Below are 19,709 nucleotides of genomic sequence, written 5' to 3'. Positions count from 1 at the left end.
AGGTAAAATGTATAAATGCAATGAAAAATAATAATTGTTAGTATATGTGTTTACATAATAAATTTAGTGTGATTTATGTGTGTTAACTTCCATACGTGCATAAATACCTCATTGACAATTAGCTATATATAGCACATTGTTTAGTGGTAAACATAGATATCATTGACAAAAAAAGTTTATGAAAGCTGTTGAAATCTTGAAATCATACAAAAAAAAGTTGGATTGAATGACTATTATGTAGAGCTAATCATTTAGAGAACATATTGTAACCAAGACAATGTTTACATTAAATGATAATTATGAAGATAAAACTTCATGATTTTACGTCGCTTCATTTAAGAGATCAACACAATGGGATGATTTTCAAAATCAAGCATCATGTGGGTCGGGGAAGAGGGAACGATGGATTGGATGATACAGGGAAGGAGAGTATAAATTTGAGATATGGAGTTCAGGATCTTCCATTTAAATAACAAAAAATCGTTCAAAATATCTCTCACATTTTACCAAATGATTTTTTTTCCTTCCCTTTTAAAATAGTAATTTTACTCCCTTTATAAAATCAAGTTAACAAAATTTAGTCAAAACCTAAGTTTTTTACCATGTTTTAACTTGAAATCACTAACATGATTCATATGCAGTCATTTTTTATGTATAAAAGGATTAAATCCCATTTTTTAGTGACAAAAATGAATATATATAATTAGATGAGATCCCTTTTTATTGAGAAAATTGATTATGGCTTGAATTTGATCCTACTTTTTTAAGAATAAAAATAAATATGGATCAGGTTATTTGTTTAACTATAAACAAGATCTAACCTTTTAGTCCTAAAATAATAATTATGTGTGGACTGTATGATGGAGTCAGGTGTAAAAAAAGATCGAAAACTTAAGTTGGGATCAAATTTTACCGATTTTTTAAAAATAAATTTTATCGATTTAATTTTGCAAGAGACATAAAATTACCATTATAATAATGAATGATAAAAAATCTCATTTAAAAAAATATGAGAAACGTTTTAAATGATTTTTTCAATAAATAATGTAGGCTTCAATAAATATAATTAGGTATACCTCCGTCCCTGTCCCTTTTTTAGGTATACCTCCGTCCCTGTCCCTTTTTTAATGGGAAAGAAAATGACCCCCATCCCACTCCATCCCCTCCCTCAATTGCCATCCCTGGAACAAAGTAGCACCATAAGATCTAAGGCTAATTATAGCCTAAGACATCTGGTAAATCTGGTAATAAAATGACACTTTAACTCCAAACTCAAACTAAAGTTGGCAATGCAAGCATGAAGTATATCGTAAAATATTCTCATTGTCTAGGTTTGTGCTTGGGTTAGATCAGAAATCTTTTAACAGAGTAACATCTAACTCTAAATTCAAGCTACAACTGGCAATGTACGTGTAAATGATATTGTAAACTGAAGAGGTGATTTCTGGTGGGTAGTTGAACCGACCTGAATCAATTCTCTCTCAAGTGAGGTGTGACAGTTTTGCCGGTCCGAAGTGAACCTGCTTATCCGAAGTGAGTGGCGGGGCTTCTCCCCTGGGATCACTCCGACGATCAAGTCAATATATTGGAAGAATAAAAACGTAATAAGCAGTAAAAGGCAGTAGTGTGCTTACTTGACGAGTAAATGGGGGTATTTATAGAGCAGGAATAGAGGACAGGGCGGTACGCTTATGTTGGCGGGACCCACGTTCTGGCCATTACGGCTTTGTCCCCTGACAGGAGATCTGACTCTGACACTATAGTAGTCGGGGCTTGATGACGGGGGGTCTGGCACAATAGCCATTAAGAGCATCAGGTGCTTTTCAGATAAAGCATGAGCTCCGTACTGTGTCAGGTAGGGTTGACATCATCAGCGTGCAGGCGAAGTGGAAGGGGTGAGGTCTAGAGGTCATCCATGTCAGAGGCCATAGATCCGCCCGAACCCAGGGGTCATGTTCAGGCCATGAACGCGTTCGAGTGATGGTCGAGGTGGATTACCTCGACAGAGTGGGTGGCCGAGGTAGGCATCCTCAATAAGCCCCCCAAAGCCTCGGGAGCTCAGGGGCTCGTGATGGACCGAGACTTTCTTGCGTCGAGGTCATTCAGATTTTGGGACCTGAACCTGTTCCGGAAGATGAGGGGGTGCGACAGGTGGGCATGTTTGTTGAAAGGACGGGGCATTAATGAAGAGAGAGAGATGCATCTTTTGAATTTGAACGTGACCGCCTCTTCGCATTCTTGCCACCTCTTCGGATTCCCTCGACCCTCTATAAATAGGAGGTCCTTTTCACCACCCTACCCGTCACTTTCTAACTTCGTATCAGACTTGCAAATCTGTGGGTGAAGAGGTGATTTCTTTTTCGTCTTGTTTTTCGTACATGACCAAAATGGTTAAAACCCACAAAGAAATTGTGAAACCGAGCTACCAATCCGAGGAGAGGCCTGACCCTCCAGAAGACACGACATTGTCTAGCTCCGAGGAGTCGACGTCTAAGGTTGCAGATGAATCGGCCGAGGAGACGGCCGAGACAGCCCCGGGATCGGAATCCTCCGAAATGATTGAGGGAGGTTCCGATGTCGTATATAATGACGATCTCGAAACTGAAATACCCCACGATGAGGGCGTATTGGAGCCGGATGCGCCAAAGAATGTCGTTGAGACAGACTTCGGCAAAATGCCGATGTTTAGGAGCCGTGTCGGAAGAGACAAGGCCGAAATAGTAATAAAAAAATACCCCTTTAGGCTTGGGTATCTCATTAGGTCACCTGGGCCGAATGACTCAGCCGAGAAGCCCCTAATGGGTACTGTGGCAATTTACCTCCAACAGCTGGAGGCTGGGCTGAAAAACGCCGACGTCAAGGTTCTTCAGGGACGTACTTCGGTACTTCGGCGTCAGGGTCATTCAGCTCACCCCGAACACGATCCGCATTTTGGTGGGGTTCGAGATACTATGCCGACATCAAGAGGTGATCCCCACCGTTAATATTTTTCGTCGGTGCTATATTTTCAAGGCACACGGGACGAATAAGGGATGGTTCTATATCTGCAACCGGAATAACACCATCCCGAAACTCGTGGTTGACGCCCCCACCTCGATAAAGAACTGGAAGCGCGACTTCATCTTCGTCCCGGCTGGAGACTTCCCATGAAATTTTTGGTGGAAGCCGCTTAAATCGAAAGGTGACCCTTCCACGGGGAATCATGACGAGGTGGCTTTTCAGAAATTAATGGGATCAGGGTTTTGAATTAATTGTTGGGACTACCCCGAGGTAGTGTTGGTCGATGGGGGAAATAGCCGAGCCATGATTGACCCTGAAAAGCTTCCTTTCTTTTCCACAAAACACTCGAAGCCTTGTAAGTTTTTCTTTATTAGCTTTCTTTTCACTTCGGCTATTACAAATAATTATGTTTGCTCCTTGTGCAGTGACTAAGCTATCCGATATTATAACCTCTGGTTCGGCTGAGGTGGCCAAGTGGCCAAAAAGGAAAAACTCGGGTGAGACATCGGCACTACCACCAAAGAAAACTAAAGGACATTTGTCCTTGACTACGGCGGCTGAGAGCGCACCGGCCATGGCGGCCAAAAGCAGTTCGGCCACAGCTGCCACGGGGTCCACCTCATCGGTGCCAGAAAGGGTGCCTCACCAGGGAGTCACAACGGCACTCCCGCCTCCTCATAGCCGAGGCAAACAACTAAAGCCCCCAGTTAATCCGATCACGGGGACGTCACTATAGAATCATTTCCATAGCCCCCTGTATTTCTTGGGGAAAGCAAGACACATCCCGGCGAACACTGGTGCCCAGACTAGATGATCTCGGTCAACGACAGATGCACCCAACCTCGGGTCGCACGGGAGTTGGTGATGCAGTCGAGCTTACCGAGAGACGTGGAGTTCAAGAGGAAGCTATCTCCAACCGAGGTGATCTAGAGCGTCATGGTGGCCACGACCTCCAATACAGCATTTGTGGCCGAGATGGCCCAACGGTATTGTGTCCTAGTCAAGGGGCAGAACACCGGCAAGCTACAAAATAAGATCTCCAAGTTAGAGAAAAAACTTGCGGTGTCCGAGTCTGAGAAGACGGAACTCAAGAAGCGACTCCAACAGGTCGAAGCGAAGGAGGTAGAGATCGAGACTACCATAAATAGTCTTAGATCGACACTCGAGGTGGAACAGAAAAGGATCGACAAGGTGAAGAAATCCCACGAACAGGCACTCGAGAGTGCTGGAGCCTCGGCGTTGGAGGCTTACCAGAGGTCCGAAACCTTCAATAGGGAGCTCGGCGAACTGACCATGACGAGCTTCATGTTCGGCTACACCTGTGCTATTGACGAGGCCGCTCCTCTCCTTTCCTCCGAGGCCTTGGAGTCCCTGAGGAATAAGACCAACTACAACGAGGACTCCAAGGAGCTGTGTGATCGGATGGCTGAGGGCTTCCAAGCCGGACGAAACCTGAATAAGGTCTGGAACGAGTTCAACAAGTGGCTATCTGAGCTCGACGAGGAGTTCGACGAGGAAGGGGGAGAAGAAGAGGCTACTGAAGGCTCCGGCGAGAAAATTGGCGAGGGGCATGGAGGAGGTGGGGAGCCTCATCCCGGCGGAGGAGAGATCGGCAAGGAAACAGGCCAGGAGGGAGCCGAGAAAGGGGTTTAGGTTCGCAGGTGGAGGGGAATGCCGAGGCGGGATGTGCTTAGTAACACTCCTAACCCCAGTTCTGGTATTCCCTCTGTAATGTTTTTTTCATTAAATGAAATCTCTATTCCTTCTCATCTCGGTTCTTTTAGTTTTTTCGCTTCGTCCCCTGCTTGTCCCCCTTATTTTTTAATGACGGATGTGTGATACAAAGGTATTAAAAAATAACAAAATGTCTGAAGTCGCAACTTGTTAAAATTTTTAAGCATAATACAATCTAAAGTTCTCGGCATGCCAAGTTCTCGGTACTAGAGAACCATTCCGGTAACTTAGCTTACAATACCCACTTAAGTTAGATTCCACAACTCGATAAGGGCCTTCCCATTTTGGGCATAATTTCCCTTGCGGTTCAGCTTGACTGACTGTGTTTTTCCTCAGGACCAGATCTCCTGGTTGAAATCGACGATGTTTGACGCGGGCATTGTAGTAACGGGCCAAGGTGTTCTTGTATGAAGCAACCCGAGCTGAGACAACATCCCTTCTTTCTTCCACGAGGTCGAGATCCAGTTGTCTCTCCTCTTCATTCACCTCGGCTGAATAAGCTGCCAACCGAGGACTGGGTTTGAGGATTTCAGCAGGGATGACCGCCTCGGTTCCGTAGGTCAAGGAGAATGGGGTTTCTTGCGTGGTTGACCTCGGACTACAGGACACTAGGGAGTTCTTCTATCCATGATGATCCAGTTTGGTGAAATCGAGTCTTGAGGCCATGCAAGAGAATTCGGTTAAAATTTTCGGTCTGACCGTTGGCTTGGGGGTGGCCTACCGAAGTGAAGTGTTGCTTGATGCCGAGATTTTCGCACCAAATCTTAAACGGGTTCTCGGCGAACTGCCTCCCATTGTTTGAAATGATGACCTGAGGTATGCTAAAGCGGCAAATGATGTATTTCCAAAAAAATTTTTGAACCGCCAGCCCGGTGATGAACCTTAGAGGCTCGGCTTCGACCCACTTAGTGAAGTAGTCTACGGCGGTCACAAGGAAGGCATACCCCCCGACAGCTTTAGGAAAAGAACCGATGATTGGAACCATGAGATTTGAGGGCTGATGGTGCTCGGGTGACGCCAAAGACGCACTTCTTAACAGCGCCAATTGAAGAGGTGGTTTCTGGTGGATAGTTGAACCGACCTGAATCAGTCCTATCTCAAGTGAGGTGTAACAGTTTTGCCGGTCCAAAGTGAACCTGCTTATCCGAAGTGAGTGGCGGGGCTTCTCCCTTGGGATCACTCCGACGATCAAGTCAGTATATTGGAGGAATAAAAACGTAATGAACAGTAAAAGACAGTAGTGTGCTTACTTGACGAGTGAATGGGGGTATTTATAGGGCAATAATGGAGGACAGGGCAGTGTGCTTATGTTGGCGGGACCCACGTTCTGGCCATTACGGCTCTGTCCCCTGACAGGATGTCTGACTCTGACACTGTAGTAGTCGGGGCTTGATGACGGGGGGTCTGGCGCAGTAGCCATTAAGAGTATCAGGTGCTTTTCAGATAAAGCATGAGCTCCGTACTGTGTCAGGTATGGTTGACATCATCAGCGTGCAGGCGAAATGGAAGGGGTGAGGTCTAGAAGTCATCCATGTCAGAGGCCATAGATCCGCCCGAACCCAGGGGTCATGCTCAGGCCATGACCGCGTTCGAGTGATGGTCGAGGTGGATCATCTCGACAGAGTGGGTGGCCGAGGTAGGCATCCTCACAAACCATTCTTATTGCCTAGGTATATGCTTGGGCTAGATCATAAATCTTTTAACAAAGTAGTAACATCTAACTCCAAATTCAACCTATGTTTGGCAACCTGAATGTGAATTATATCGTAGAGTGTGTACTCCTTTTTTAAGGCCTTGCCTGTGCTGGATTAGAAATCTTTTATCCACCTACCTAAATCTCTTCGATTTATCAAACTCATTAATAAAGATAAGAAAAAGGGTGCAGGGTGTTCTATGTCATAAATTCCTCTTCCCTTTCCATATGTTTAATATTTTTTTTTCAATGTAAATAGGAGGATTCGAACCCGGGACCTCTTACTTACACTCCTTCCCCCTTTAAGATATTTCATCTTTTGGTCCTATTTTCCTTTTTATTCTTTTTTGCAACTTACATTGCTTTTTTCGTTTATCATTCCTTGAACTGTAACAAGAATATCAAATGCCACCTTTTCATAATGACACTTTCATTTGGATGGATAGATTTAGAGATGCAAAAAGAGAAAAGCAACGAAGTATGAATGAAAACCTTCTCTTGATTGGGATTACTAAATAAAGAGAAAAGAAGAGATATGATGACACTAGAGAGCAAGTTAAAGTATTTAGCTTTAAAAACAAAAAGAAGAGTAAGTTGGAATATTTCTTTTTTTAATTCTTTAACAATGACAATACTTCTGCATGTAAATTAGTTTTTAAGTAGATCAACGGAAAAAAGGAGAACCAAAAAAGGTATAGTTTTTATTATTGGTTTGAAAGTTAAAATTTTTAAAAGACATCGCAAAACAATACTCTCTCTAAAATTGAAAATTGAAATTGGCTCAATTTAATAAGAATGATGTTAAAAAAAAAGAAGAGTCTAGTAAAGATGAACCGCTTCTTTACTTATGGTTTCGAGGAGTACGCTATGGTTCGTGATAATAGTGATTGGAATCAAATTTATCCAAAATTTTTTATACTCGAAAAAATAATCAATTCACTTCACAAAATAAAAAAAGAATAAAAGAATAATATCCATTGCATTAAACGGAAAAGTATCAATTTTTCAAGCCCGCAAATGAGACGGCTTATAAGTCATAACTATAGAATTTCCTCACCTAAACTCCCAAACTAGGCCTTAAAACAATTACTTCTGGTCCCGCAAGTCATTAATCTTCTTCTCTAACGACTCCCCAAACTAGCCTTGAGAGCGCAGAAAGTCCTGGTCCTAGTTGTCAAACGCGAGCTGTCACACCGCCTTAGTATTCCTGGCATCCTGCTCTGCTCCCTCTACAAATCGTCCTTTTCTCCCCGACCTAAACCTCCCCATCTCCCTCCATTTTCCGTCAAACCCGCCAAACACTTCAGTCATTGGTCTGCCATAAATGGCCACCGACAACCAAACCACCTCCAGATCCGGATTTACCAGCGCGGCCAACGGCGATGAAACCGCTTCTCCGTCCCCAGCTCTTCAACCTCCCACGAGCCGGAAAGTAGCCCTGATCACTGGCATAACTGGTCAAGACGGCTCCTACTTAACTGAATTCCTCCTCATCAAAGGCTACGAAGTCCATGGCCTCATCCGCCGATCCTCTAACTTCAATACCCAACGCATCAACCATATTTACATCGATCCCCACAATGCCCAAAAAGCCAAGATGAAGCTCCATTACGCTGACCTCACTGACGCCTCCTCTCTCCGCCGCTGGCTCGATACAATCAACCCCGACGAGGTTTACAACCTCGCCGCCCAATCACACGTCGCTGTTTCCTTTGAGATTCCTGATTATACAGCTGACGTCGTCGCCACCGGAGCTCTCCGCCTCCTCGAAGCCGTCCGTTCCCACATCTCAGCTACCGGCCGGTCCCACATTAAGTACTACCAAGCCGGATCATCGGAGATGTTCGGATCTACCCCTCCTCCCCAATCTGAAACGTCCCCGTTCCACCCCAGGTCCCCCTACGCCGCCTCTAAATGCGCCGCCCATTGGTACACGGTCAATTACCGGGAGGCATACGGGATTTTCGCCTGCAATGGGATTTTATTCAATCACGAATCTCCCCGCCGTGGGGAGAACTTCGTGACGAGGAAGATTACCCGGGCCGTGGGGAGAATCAAGATTGGACTGCAGAGCAAGCTGTTTCTGGGTAATTTGCAGGCTTCAAGGGATTGGGGTTTCGCAGGGGATTACGTGGAGGCAATGTGGATGATGCTGCAGCAGGAGAAACCGGACGATTATGTGGTGGCGACGGAGGAATCTCACACGGTTGAGGAGTTTTTGCGGGTGGCATTTGGGTATGTTGGGTTGGACTGGAGGGATCATGTGGTGATTGATAAGAGGTATTTTAGGCCTGCAGAAGTGGATAATCTGAAGGGAGATTCTAGTAAGGCGAGAAAGGTGCTGGGATGGAAGCCAAAGGTTGGATTTGGGCAGCTGGTGAAGATGATGGTAGATGAAGATATTGAGTTGGCTAAGAGGGAGAAGGTTCTCGTTGATGCTGGTTACATGGATGCTCAACAACAGCCTTGACTGCTTCAGATTACGTGCACCTCACCAGAAATGCAGCTTTGTTTATTCGATACAATCTATCATTAAAGAATGTGATTCAATTGCAGTATAGCTACTTCTGATGTTGGGTTAGAGTGTAATGAAGCTAATCCATATAGATTTTTAATTTTGTTCTTTGGAGGAGTTTACCGTTTATTTGTGTATTTGGATTACCACTGCTGCAAAACCGAGTAGCGAGTGACTGGAACGAGCCATGTGCTCTTTACGATTTGTCCTCTCTTGGATTTAAGAGTTAAGAGTTAAAAGTAAAAAAAAAAATTTAGTCCGTATCGACTCCTGTTAAACGAATACTCTACTCCAGTTCTTTTACAATTCATGCATACAGACGTGAGATGAATGCCTTAACTGTATGGCTCTTAAAATTAGCGCAGCCACTGGAAAAACAAAATTACGTGTCTTGCAAAAGTTTCTACAGAATAAACACCCAAAAAAGTAACAGGACTCGCTTGATGTCCTATCTGCAGGACATACACATTAAAATCAATTCCTGGCCGAGCTAGACAACCTAAACCAACTTGTTAGAATTGTGTCAACAAAAGCCCAAACTGCAGCATGCGAGTGAATTTCTATTTTCCAGTAAGATAATGTACCATATAAAACAGAAGAATAGCCTAACACCTACTTGCTATAATTGTGGTTCATCCATATCAGTTTTTATTAGAATTCAGCACATCAGCAGTACCCATGTCCATAGGCGATGCTGTAAATGGCTTGATAGATGATCGAAGTGATTCTGGTCCCTCTGCAGTAATTCTTTGACACAATGCATCGCAGTTGCTGATAACCTCAGTCAATCTTCCCTTCAATTCTCCGAGTTCCACCTGTAACGCATGAACTGCATGGATTTTCAAACAAGAAGTCAGTTAGGTGAAGCTAACACAATGAAGTCCATTCTGATCCCGTGTGCTTATGCGGACTGAGGACATTCCTAACCGAAGATGCACTTCCAACCATATGCAACTTACATAGCAGTTCATAGATTACCAGATTTTCCAACAACCCACGAGATCTGAATAAGGGGAGGGTCATTTAGAGCTCCTGCCAACCCCGACTAGACTCTTTAACTTGCACAGGCGCTAAAGCTTTTAAGTAAGAATTCTTGCATGCTCAGTTAACTCCGCTAGCTTGCTAATATGCAACCACCAATCTGGTAACCACCTTCATTGTTTTACTCAAATTCTAATTACCTTCTGAGAGATGGTGTGAAGTTGTCTTCATCGCAGAGACAGAATAATTGAAACGTTGAAGAAGCTTAACTGCCAATGCATCAGCAACTTCTATTTTATTTTCTATCTCTTCCTGCACGAATTACCAAGCAAGCAGCTCAGAAATCAAGTATATCCAGCCTCTGTCAATTACTATCGGCATGTCTTTGCCCCTCCCTTTCTGCCTAGTGGCTACTAACTATTTGAACCCAATGACATATCAAACAAGTACCAAACTACACCTGGTTCAACATGTTAATATAAATTACAAGAAGGTTCAGAGTCCTAGTACATCAAACTCTTAATTGGACCTTAAGCGGACATTAAAATACATAAATCGGGCCATTGGATTCTTAAATTTAAAATCAAGAGAAATCGAGAACTTGTTTCCTATAAGTAGTACGCTTCAACTTCTTACCTCCGTCGGGTTGTCACAGGAAATCTTATTACTTCAACCAAAACAACCCTCTTAAATAACAAAATCCAACAAGAAGGAGAAAGAAAAATGAACAAACGAGTGATCCCATTTACCTGTCTTTTACTAATTGTCTGTGCTTTTCGCTCTTGCCAGTCACGATACATGGAAAAGAGCTCAAGCAACACATTTGGATTGACTGTACCTGTTTCAGTTTTCAATCTTTCAGGGGTAATACATGGATAATAGAGCAGTGAAATTGAAGAATCATGCAAAAAACATAAAAATAACCATTTAGCTGTTAGGAGGGGTGTCTATCATAAGCTGCAGCCAAAAGCACAATTAGAAACTCAGGAAATTAAAATTTTGTTCCATCACACATCCAAGGACTTTCAATATGCCAACATTGATGAAGGCTGCCAACTAACAGGAATTCCCATAATGAATTGCAGTCCAATACATAGCTAGAGGGCATACTTTTCGACAGCAAACTATACGTTTGGTAACCAAAGAATTCAATCAAAGGATAACAGGTTTTCTCCAGAGGCTCCTTTTCAACTAGGGAACAAGATTTGCTTCCAAAGGTTTTGTTATTTAGAAGTTGTTCTAGAGGATTATCTCGACTTAATTCCTTGAAATAACACATTCAGGCACTGCAATATTATTTTTCATCCATTAAGCATCTTCCAGTATATAACATCTGAGACATATTTTAAGTATGGAGAACATTTGGGAAAATCGATCATTACAACTATCATTTTGTGGCATGAAATCAACAGCAGTTTTATGCAAAAGCACCCAATCAATACCAAGTCGTTGCTTGTTCCAGCATATACAAGTTTCAAGAATCCAACGTAACTTGAGTAAAGCTTTTCAAGTTCAGAACTTAGGGACCAAATGATACAATACAATGAGAAATCAAACCAAACAGGAAAGCTCCCCTTAATTACTTGAATTTGAAGAAGATGAAGCTTTCCTCACTAGAATATCCGTCAAGCTAGTCTCTGCCGGCGTTGACGTTAATATTGGAGTTGCCTATTCATAAACATTTACAAAATACACGTAATTAAAACCGACTGATGTGATATTAAAGTAATACGAGGACAAAAACCGATAATCCATTAAAGCAAAAAAGCTCAAAAATTGGAGTAGCAGCTCACAATTTTAAGGGATTTGAGCTGCTCTATGACAGGATCCACAATTTCTGACCGCTCCGATACTGTGGTAATCTCATCTCCAGGTCTCTTCACCCATGAAAAATATACAAATTAAATAAATAAAATAGCAATAATAAAATGCTATCGGAAAAGGTAGAGCTTATTTCAGGTTAATTGAATTTGAGGGGATTACTTGGGAGCCGGAGAGACTTGACTCTGACGCGCCCATCTCTATTTACTCTTCAGAGAGGACGTGCTTTATTGTGGAGTACTTCCTTTTCTGGGCTCGTATGTCGTTGAACCGAGGTCCTGCGACAAGGTTTTTTGCAAATATCGAAAACGACGTCGTTTTGGAAGCCAAATTCAATATTTTAACATATGAACTTGTCACATTCTTTTTTAGGAAAAAAATTTGGAAAAAAGGGAAATAAGAAGAATTGAAATTCGTAGTGTAATTTTGGGATACTTGTCACTTCGGGGAGGGATAGGTTGTGGGTGATTTGAAGAAGATAATATAAATAAGAAATTCTAATTTTGAACCATATCACTTACACTTAAACAAAAGATGTAAATTATTATTTATGAATTAAAAAAAGTAAATATATCATCTATTGTTGAATGAAAAAAGCTACCCTTGTAACAATCTGTATTTCAATTAATTGTAGTGCACATCATAAATAAAAATGTGAACTTTAGATTAGCAATAATTTCATAAATTTTATTTGCATGATGGATTCTTTTATTCTTTATGAATAATAACCGATATCCCCTCTATAAATTTCTCAAAAACTACCCCTTAATTATGGATTTCAATTATTATTATAATTTCCTTTCTTAAATTTTCCCAACAAAAATGAAAAAATTTTATACTATTTATTTATATAATATAGTGCAATATCATATCATAATCACTTCTGTTTCAAGGTTATTATAATTTCAGAAACCTCCCTTGAGGTTTCTAGTAATTTTAGACAACTCTCCTCACATTTTGAAAATTACACATACCTTCCCTAAAACATAGGTTTGGGTTTCACCTTGATGATGTAAAATTAAAAAAGTATATAAATGCCCAAAATTGCCTTCATTTAAAGTTCCTTGGTATGAATAATCATAAAAAATTTTTAAAAGGCAAAACATCAACAAAAGTGCAAGTTTGGGAGAATAATTTTAGTACAATCTATCAAATTATTCTTTCCCGTAATCCAATAACTTTTTTATACTCAATAATATGAACAATTAGATTGTTGACAGTGATGATTGCTTCCATCATGATCAATAGCAATAGCGCATTTGAGTGATAGAAGAAAGGAGACAACTACCTTGATTGGCATATTTAAATGATAGAAGGTTACAATTTAATGATTATAACTGAAATTGTTTGGCCACAATATTTGGGCTGGTCAAGAAGAATGGATTTCCATTTTTCTGTTATCTTTTTCCCTCTTTTATCAATGACTTGTCTTTTGAAAAATTATAAAGGTTATTATAGTTATTGTCTATCATCAAGGGAGGTAAATTATCCCTAATTATTTTGAATGGAAGATAGATTTGGATTGGATGATAAAACAAGAGAAAATATAAATAAAAAAGTTTTGAGTTCACGACCCCACTAGTAAAAAAAGTTACTTACTATTATCATTTTTGCCAAATATATATGTGTGTGTGTGTGTGTGTGTGAAGCAACTTCATTTTGGAAAGCCAATTCAATATTTTAACCTATTTTGTTTTTACAATCTTCTTTAGGAAAAAAAATTTGGAAAAAAGGAAATAAAAAGAATTGAAATTCATAATGTAATTTTGGGATATTTGTGACTCTGATATGGGTTACTATTATGGATTACAAAAAAGAAAATAAATTTATTGTTGGATGAATAAAACTACCCTCGCAATAATATGCATTTCGGTTATTTATAGTGTGCATCTTAATAAATAAAAATGTGAACTTTTTAATTTCATAAATTTATTTGCAAGATGAATACTTTTATTATTTATGAATAATAACCCACATCCCCTCCACAGATTTACCAAAAATTACACCTTAATTATGCATTTCAGTTGTTACCACTTTACCATTTCCTTTCTGAAAATTTTCCCAAAAAAGGAAATAAAAAAAATGGAAATCTTTACGGTGTTTATGGAATACAGAGCAACGTCGTATCGTGTCCGACTTCAGCTTCTGTCGGTTACCAGTATAAATGACCAAAGCGATACGATTAGATTATCGAAGCTGCCTTCCCCGCTCAAGTCTCTCTTAACTGTGTAGGGTTTTTGACAATCCTCCCCCGGTATAAACCGATTGTAACTGTTACAATTCAATCAAATTATGAGAACTCGAAATACAGGCGCAACACCGAAGAAGACGCCGCCGGCCAAGAAAACATCCTTAAAATCACAATCCACGCCCAGCTCCGCCGAGTCCGCAGCATTGGCTGAAGCTCCGGGGACGTCGACCTTACCACCCAAGTCCTCCGAAGCGAGACCTAGCCCCGCCCTCAAAGGACAGCAAACTAAGCCCTTCGAGACCATAAGCGCTCCCGTAACCACCGCCCTGCCTACGCAGGAACCAGCATCAGCAGGTGATATTTGGATTATTCTGATTCTGATACAGTTTCATCCATATTGATAATAAGTTTAACTTATTTCTTAATAAAATTTAGGTTTATCTACTTAGATGAATTGTAAGTTTTGAGGTTGTCTGCTTCAAGTAGGTATATAGGCTCTTGTGATTGTCAAGAAAAGCAATTTTGCATTGCGCGTAAAGATTTCCTTGACATCTAGTTGTTTCTCTGATTATTTTGAGTTACAAATTTCGGGAATTAGGGACTTTTTGTTGCCAGTAAATTCATTTTAGCTTCTAATATTCGGACACACACACACACACACACACATACATATATATATATATATTTTTTGTTTGCACATTCACTGCAATTAAGTGTGAGTTTCTAACTTATTTATTTCTTGTGCAGTTGAGGGAGCAAAAGCAACGAATGATGGTGCTGTTCAGGTGACAGGGGAAAGTAAACCTGCTTTGGGAACGAAAACTACTAAAAGAGTTGTAAAGAGGATCATAAGAAGAACTGTTGCTAGACCAGCTTCTCGACTGAAGAAAAGGTCTGGGGAAGCTGAAAATGCAATTGCTGATGAATCCAAGAAGGAGAATGATGTCTTAGATGCTGCAAATAGAGGACCAGTGGCAAAGGGTGCTGAGACTGCTAAAAATGATGGAATTAGCCTTGGAAATATTGACAGACCAGTAATAAGCGAAGGACCAAACGTTGAAAAAGTTGAGGGAGTTGATGTGGAGAAAAATTTTTTGCATGTTGAAGAGTCATTGAAGAACAAGGCAGAAGAATCAGTCACGGAAAGTGCACCATTTGATCAGAAAGAACAGGGATCGACTTCTGTAGATTCTGAACATTTTGAGGACGATGTACCTACTAAACCAAATGAGAAAGAGAATATGATAGACCAACAAGAGGAGCAGGAGAAACTTATTGAGGATAAAGTGGAGAACATGACTGAGGAAGATAAAATGGAGGAAGACCCCAAAGAAGAGATGACTGACTTTGATGGTCTTTTAGCAGAAGCAGATGATGACAGATCAGAGGCTGATCAAGAGATTCATGATGAACTTGGCCAAGAAGAGTTTGCTGAAGATGACATGATAGGGCAAGGTGAAGAAGCTTTGGAAGAGGAGCGTGCAGAACTAAATGCTGCTGCAAAGGAGCGTAAGTTGAGGAAAGAGCTTGAGATTTTTGTTGGTGGGTTGGATCGTGATGTTACTGAAGAAGATCTTAAGAGGGTGTTTAAATATGCTGGAGAGGTGGTTGATGTCCGCCTACACAAGGATCCCTCCACCAACAAGAATAAGGGTTATGCATTTGTCAGGTTTTCAACCAAGGAAGAAGCAAACCGGGCTTTGTCGGAAATGAAAAACCCTGTTGTAAGATGCATCTTTAGATGGTGTGCTTTGACTCACACACTGAAAAATTCATTCTCCGTTGCAGACTTATGCACTTTCATATACCTGAAAATTGTATAAATACTCAATAATTGGTTTGTAATGCAGATACGTGGGAAGCGATGTGGGACTGCTCCAAGTGAGGACAATGATACGTTGTTTGTTGGCAATATTTGCAATACATGGACAAAAGAAGCTGTAAGATTAATATTTATCTTTGGATGGTGCACTTTTAGAAAATTTTTTTTCTAATTTTATCATAACCGATGGCAGATAAAAGACAAGCTGAAGGAGTATGGCATAGAAAGTGTTGAAAGCATCACTCTTGTGGCAGATCCCAAACACGAAGGGCTGAGTCGCGGTTTTGCATTTCTTGAGTTTTCTTGTCATGCAGAAGCTATGCTGGCATACAAGAGACTTCAAAAGCCTGATGCTATTTTTGGCCATGCTGAGAGAACTGCTAAGGTGGCTTTTGCTGAACCTCTGCGTGAGCCAGACCCAGCAGTGATGGCCCAGGTTAAATCAGTATTTGTTGATGGGCTTCCTCCTTATTGGGATGAAGATCGAGTTAGAGAGACATTTAGACGTTTTGGGGAGATTGCACGTGTAATGCTAGCTCGTAATATGTCTACAGCCAAGAGGAAGGATTTCGGGTTTGTTGATTTCACTACACATGAAGCTGCTGTTTCATGCGTTGAGGAAGTAAACAACATGGAACTGGGTGATGGAAACTCAAAGGTATGCTTCAATTTTTTGCGATCTTAAAGGGCATCTGCAGCTAGTGAGTCTTGCAATTAACAGTGATGGTTTTGTTTGATTGTATGTGAGTAGTTCTACCAGCATATATTAACATAGTACTGCACGACCCCATAAATATGTCCATTTCTAATCTCCATCCATCTTCCAAATTGCATCTTAGAACTATTTCAGTGACCTATGTTAATATCATGCTTTCAGAACTTTGACACGCATTTCTTGACATGACCCAGAGGATGAGTCATGATAATTTTGTCCTGTTTGTTACGTAATTTCTACTAGATGCAACCTCTTCAGCTTTTGACATTTTCTTCTCTGTAATTAGGCAAAAGTAAGAGCAAGACTTTCAAATCCGTTGCCTAAAACTCAGGCAGTAAAAGGCAGTATGTCTGGAGGTTTTAGAATAGCTCGAAGCAGTGGCGGGACTTTCCCCAGATTTGGTATGGAAATTTTGTCGACTTCTTTTATATTCAAATACTCAATTGCAGTATGACGTGGTCTTGTGCTTTCAGGAAGGGGTTTTGGTCGAGGTGGTCATGCCTTCGATCGACCAAGCTTCCAGCATGGCAGGGGTTTTTATCCACGTGGACCTGGACGTGGTGGTAGAATTGGTTCTCTAAATGATCGTGAACTTGATAATGAATATCCCTTGCATGGAAGGCAAAGCTTTGCGCATGGTTAGATATACAATTTCACACCCTTTGCATGGAGGAGGAGAATTTTTATGATAGTTGTTAGCTTATTTATACAAGATCAAGAACCATTTTTTTCCTATTTCCCTGCTGGAGCAAGTTTATGATGGACTCTGTTGCATAAACAGGAGGAAGGTGGGGTTTCAGGCCTCAACAAGGATATAGTGGAGGTCCGCTGCCACGTCGGCCTGACATGGATAGAAGTAGACATGGTGGCCATGGTGTTCATGATCCACTGAGGAGGCAGCCTTTCCCTCCAGAGGAAGGATTCAATGAGCCATATTTTCGAAGACACTTTGATGACCCCTATTATTATGATGACCCTGCCCATGGAATTAAACGACCGTATTTTATGACAGTAAGCTAGAACAGAAACCTTGGGATAAGATATGTGAGGAAATCAGATTCTTCAATTTTTTTTTTCCAAGTTAACAATGTTTCTTTTTGTTCCTAGGATCAGGATCCAGATTATGTGGAGCCAAGCACTCGTCGCCCTCGGTTTGAGTATCCTGACGCTTCAGCTTCTTTTCATGGAAGTCGTTACCGAGGTTCAGAAATTCCTATTATGTTCTTAAATTTTGCTTCTTGATTTGTAATCACTTCTCATAACACTATGCTTGTTTCCTATTTGATGTTAGGTGGGTTTGAAGCTGATCGTGGGCCTTATCGACAAGATTACTATGGCTCTGATGTGCGTATGATGGTCATATTCCTTCCACAATGCATTCTACGTCTTAACAGCTTTATGATTTGGACTCTTCTCTTGCTATTTTGCAGCATGGTGCAGGAGCATATCCATCATTTTATGGAGGTGATCGTCCATATGGACGTGGATATTACTATTAGACATGATGAACTTTAGGTAATACACTTGCACAACTGCGTATAGGTGTTCTTGTTGGGTTGTTCACACTTAAGTTTTATGGTTTTTGCATTTTTCTTCAGGTCTAGTTCGTACGGCTGCTGCTGGGATGTGATTCTGTTTTCTACTTTTTCCTCTCTCTCTCTCTCTCCCTCCCCGTTTTTGCTGTATCATCTGGTCTCTTGTCTCTCTACCTCTTACCAATCCTGGTTGTCATATAATATTTGGTCTTAGATTGTCAGCCATGTCTCTTGGATGGACGTTTGTAGATACTGGTACTCAGTTTCTAAGTTGGAGACTTAAATAGGTATGAGCTCCTTTTTTTCTAGGTGGAAGCAGTTTGGGGAGTTAGCAGTCCAGATGAGGAAGACACTTGCTTTCCTTGTTAGTAATAACCCTTTTATGGACAAAAAGTACATGTTTTGATTCTGTTTCAAGGGAATAAGTTGGGCATGCTATTGTCCTTTGAGGTGATAAAGATTCAGCTCAAGTTATTTTATTTATGGTTGTTGCATAATGCTGCAATGATGATGTTAAGTTGACAACTTGGTGGAGATCACCTTGATGGCATATTTTAGTTCAACTTGTAGGTTTTGATTTTATGTTTCTGTAACTCAAGTATAGATCTTTTCTAAGCTGTAATTTGAGCTTAAACACTTTATTACTATATTATGGAGAAGGAATATATTTTCTCTGGCATTTTGTGGTTTTTTTGGGTAAATGTGAGGTGCTGCTGAGTTTGATTATGAACGTCTATATTCAGGTAAACTATGCCTTTGACAGGAGTTGTTTTCTATTGGTGATAAAACTTATACCGCAATGACGGATTTATCATGTATAGACGTTCTTAAAAGTGTCAGTGGATTGAAGCAACAATTATGTAGGCATTGACACTCTCTTAGTCGATCATTGTGGAGTTTTCTACCTCTTTGGAGATACATGATATGTGATGATTTTATATTACCTTACCAATTGTATCAGAGGTTAAAAGATTACATAAGTCAAGCCTATTTATAAGAGCATGATTTATGACTCTGAATAACCATGCAGTATTCTTTTAATCAGATCCAGTTTCTTCTGTAGCTTTGAAAAGGATATGAGTTGGACTTTGTGATTTGCTGGTTACGATATGCTATGGTTATATATGTAATAGAATTTTGCTAGGCTTGAGTGCACTACATTTTCTTGGTTAAAAGGCATGAAGGTCTAAACTTAAGATGCAGTTACTGCCTCTTTGTAGCTAAAGCTTTATTAGTGATTATCATATCAAATTCCTGCTACTAAGTAGTTTTGATGCTTACGTAAACTAGTAAGTTTAGCAGGTATCAGTGCCCAGTATCCCACATTCAATTCATTTTGAGGTTAAGTAATCATATGATAAATGATTGAGGTTTTTTGGCTTTTAAGTTTCCCCCTGATGGATGGGCATTTGGTGCTACCGTTAGTGTACAAAGGGAACGCTTTGATGTAGGGTTTAATATCAGATTGGGAAAACTATTAGACTCTGAAGTTTGATAGCAAAACAAACATGAATTGTAGGAGTCAGATACTGGATGGATGTATGATTAGTCTTTCATGAATGCACAAAGTCTCATAGAGACAGAAATAGTTACTTCGATGTAAAAACCTATCATCCAAGAGTTTTATAGAAGATTGAAATGCGTAGTCTCACATGCAACTCATATTGAGGTTAAATGGTTATATTGTAAATAATTGAGGATG

At 40.6% G+C, this 19,709-nt stretch overlaps 3 protein-coding genes across 3 annotated transcripts; 2 read left to right on the top strand and 1 right to left on the bottom strand.

Annotated features, from left to right (window-relative positions):
• Positions 1-7,606: 7,606 nt before the first annotated feature.
• On the top strand, positions 7,607-9,144 carry LOC140010448 (GDP-mannose 4,6 dehydratase 1). The gene has a single exon (XM_072057489.1). The coding sequence runs from the start codon at positions 7,752-7,754 to the stop codon at positions 8,895-8,897; it is 1,146 nt and encodes a 381-aa protein (XP_071913590.1). The 5' UTR covers positions 7,607-7,751; the 3' UTR covers positions 8,898-9,144.
• A 120-nt stretch (positions 9,145-9,264) lies between these two features.
• On the bottom strand, positions 9,265-12,061 carry LOC113701615 (uncharacterized). Its single transcript, XM_027222361.2, has 6 exons — positions 11,907-12,061; positions 11,717-11,800; positions 11,507-11,591; positions 10,673-10,761; positions 10,124-10,235; positions 9,265-9,771 (listed from the first exon to the last, which is right to left on the bottom strand). Exons 1-6 carry the CDS (start codon positions 11,940-11,942, stop codon positions 9,584-9,586), a joined length of 594 nt encoding a protein of 197 aa, XP_027078162.2. The 5' UTR covers positions 11,943-12,061; the 3' UTR covers positions 9,265-9,583.
• A 1,860-nt stretch (positions 12,062-13,921) lies between these two features.
• LOC113701826 (uncharacterized) lies at positions 13,922-18,686 on the top strand. Its single transcript, XM_027222651.2, has 11 exons — positions 13,922-14,289; positions 14,683-15,659; positions 15,786-15,875; positions 15,951-16,415; positions 16,759-16,873; positions 16,946-17,110; positions 17,254-17,483; positions 17,580-17,673; positions 17,764-17,816; positions 17,903-17,987; positions 18,071-18,686. The coding sequence occupies exons 1-10, from the start codon at positions 14,037-14,039 to the stop codon at positions 17,969-17,971; spliced, it is 2,511 nt and encodes an 836-aa protein (XP_027078452.2). The 5' UTR covers positions 13,922-14,036; the 3' UTR covers positions 17,972-17,987; positions 18,071-18,686.
• The last annotated feature ends 1,023 nt before the right edge of the window (positions 18,687-19,709 follow it).

Source organism: Coffea arabica, chromosome 7c (assembly GCF_036785885.1).
Source record: "Coffea arabica cultivar ET-39 chromosome 7c, Coffea Arabica ET-39 HiFi, whole genome shotgun sequence".
NCBI lineage: Eukaryota > Viridiplantae > Streptophyta > Magnoliopsida > Gentianales > Rubiaceae > Coffea > Coffea arabica.
Note: the sequence above shows the minus strand (reverse complement) of the source record. Positions and strands in the feature narration are given on the sequence as shown.

Coding starts and splice junctions, on each gene's coding strand:
- LOC140010448 (XM_072057489.1), top strand. CDS start 7,752: ATGGCCACCGACAACCAAACCACCTCCAGATCCGGATTTACCAGCGCG.
- LOC113701615 (XM_027222361.2), bottom strand. CDS start 11,942: ATGGGCGCGTCAGAGTCAAGTCTCTCCGGCTCCCAA. Junction 11,801..11,906: donor CAAGTCTCTCCGGCTCCCAA/GTAATCCCCTCA, acceptor TCATGGGTGAAG/AGACCTGGAGATGAGATTAC. Junction 11,592..11,716: donor AGCTCAAATCCCTTAAAATT/GTGAGCTGCTAC, acceptor GTTTATGAATAG/GCAACTCCAATATTAACGTC.
- LOC113701826 (XM_027222651.2), top strand. CDS start 14,037: ATGAGAACTCGAAATACAGGCGCAACACCGAAGAAGACGCCGCCGGCC. Junction 15,660..15,785: donor CGGAAATGAAAAACCCTGTT/GTAAGATGCATC, acceptor TTTGTAATGCAG/ATACGTGGGAAGCGATGTGG. Junction 17,111..17,253: donor AAGGCAAAGCTTTGCGCATG/GTTAGATATACA, acceptor TTGCATAAACAG/GAGGAAGGTGGGGTTTCAGG.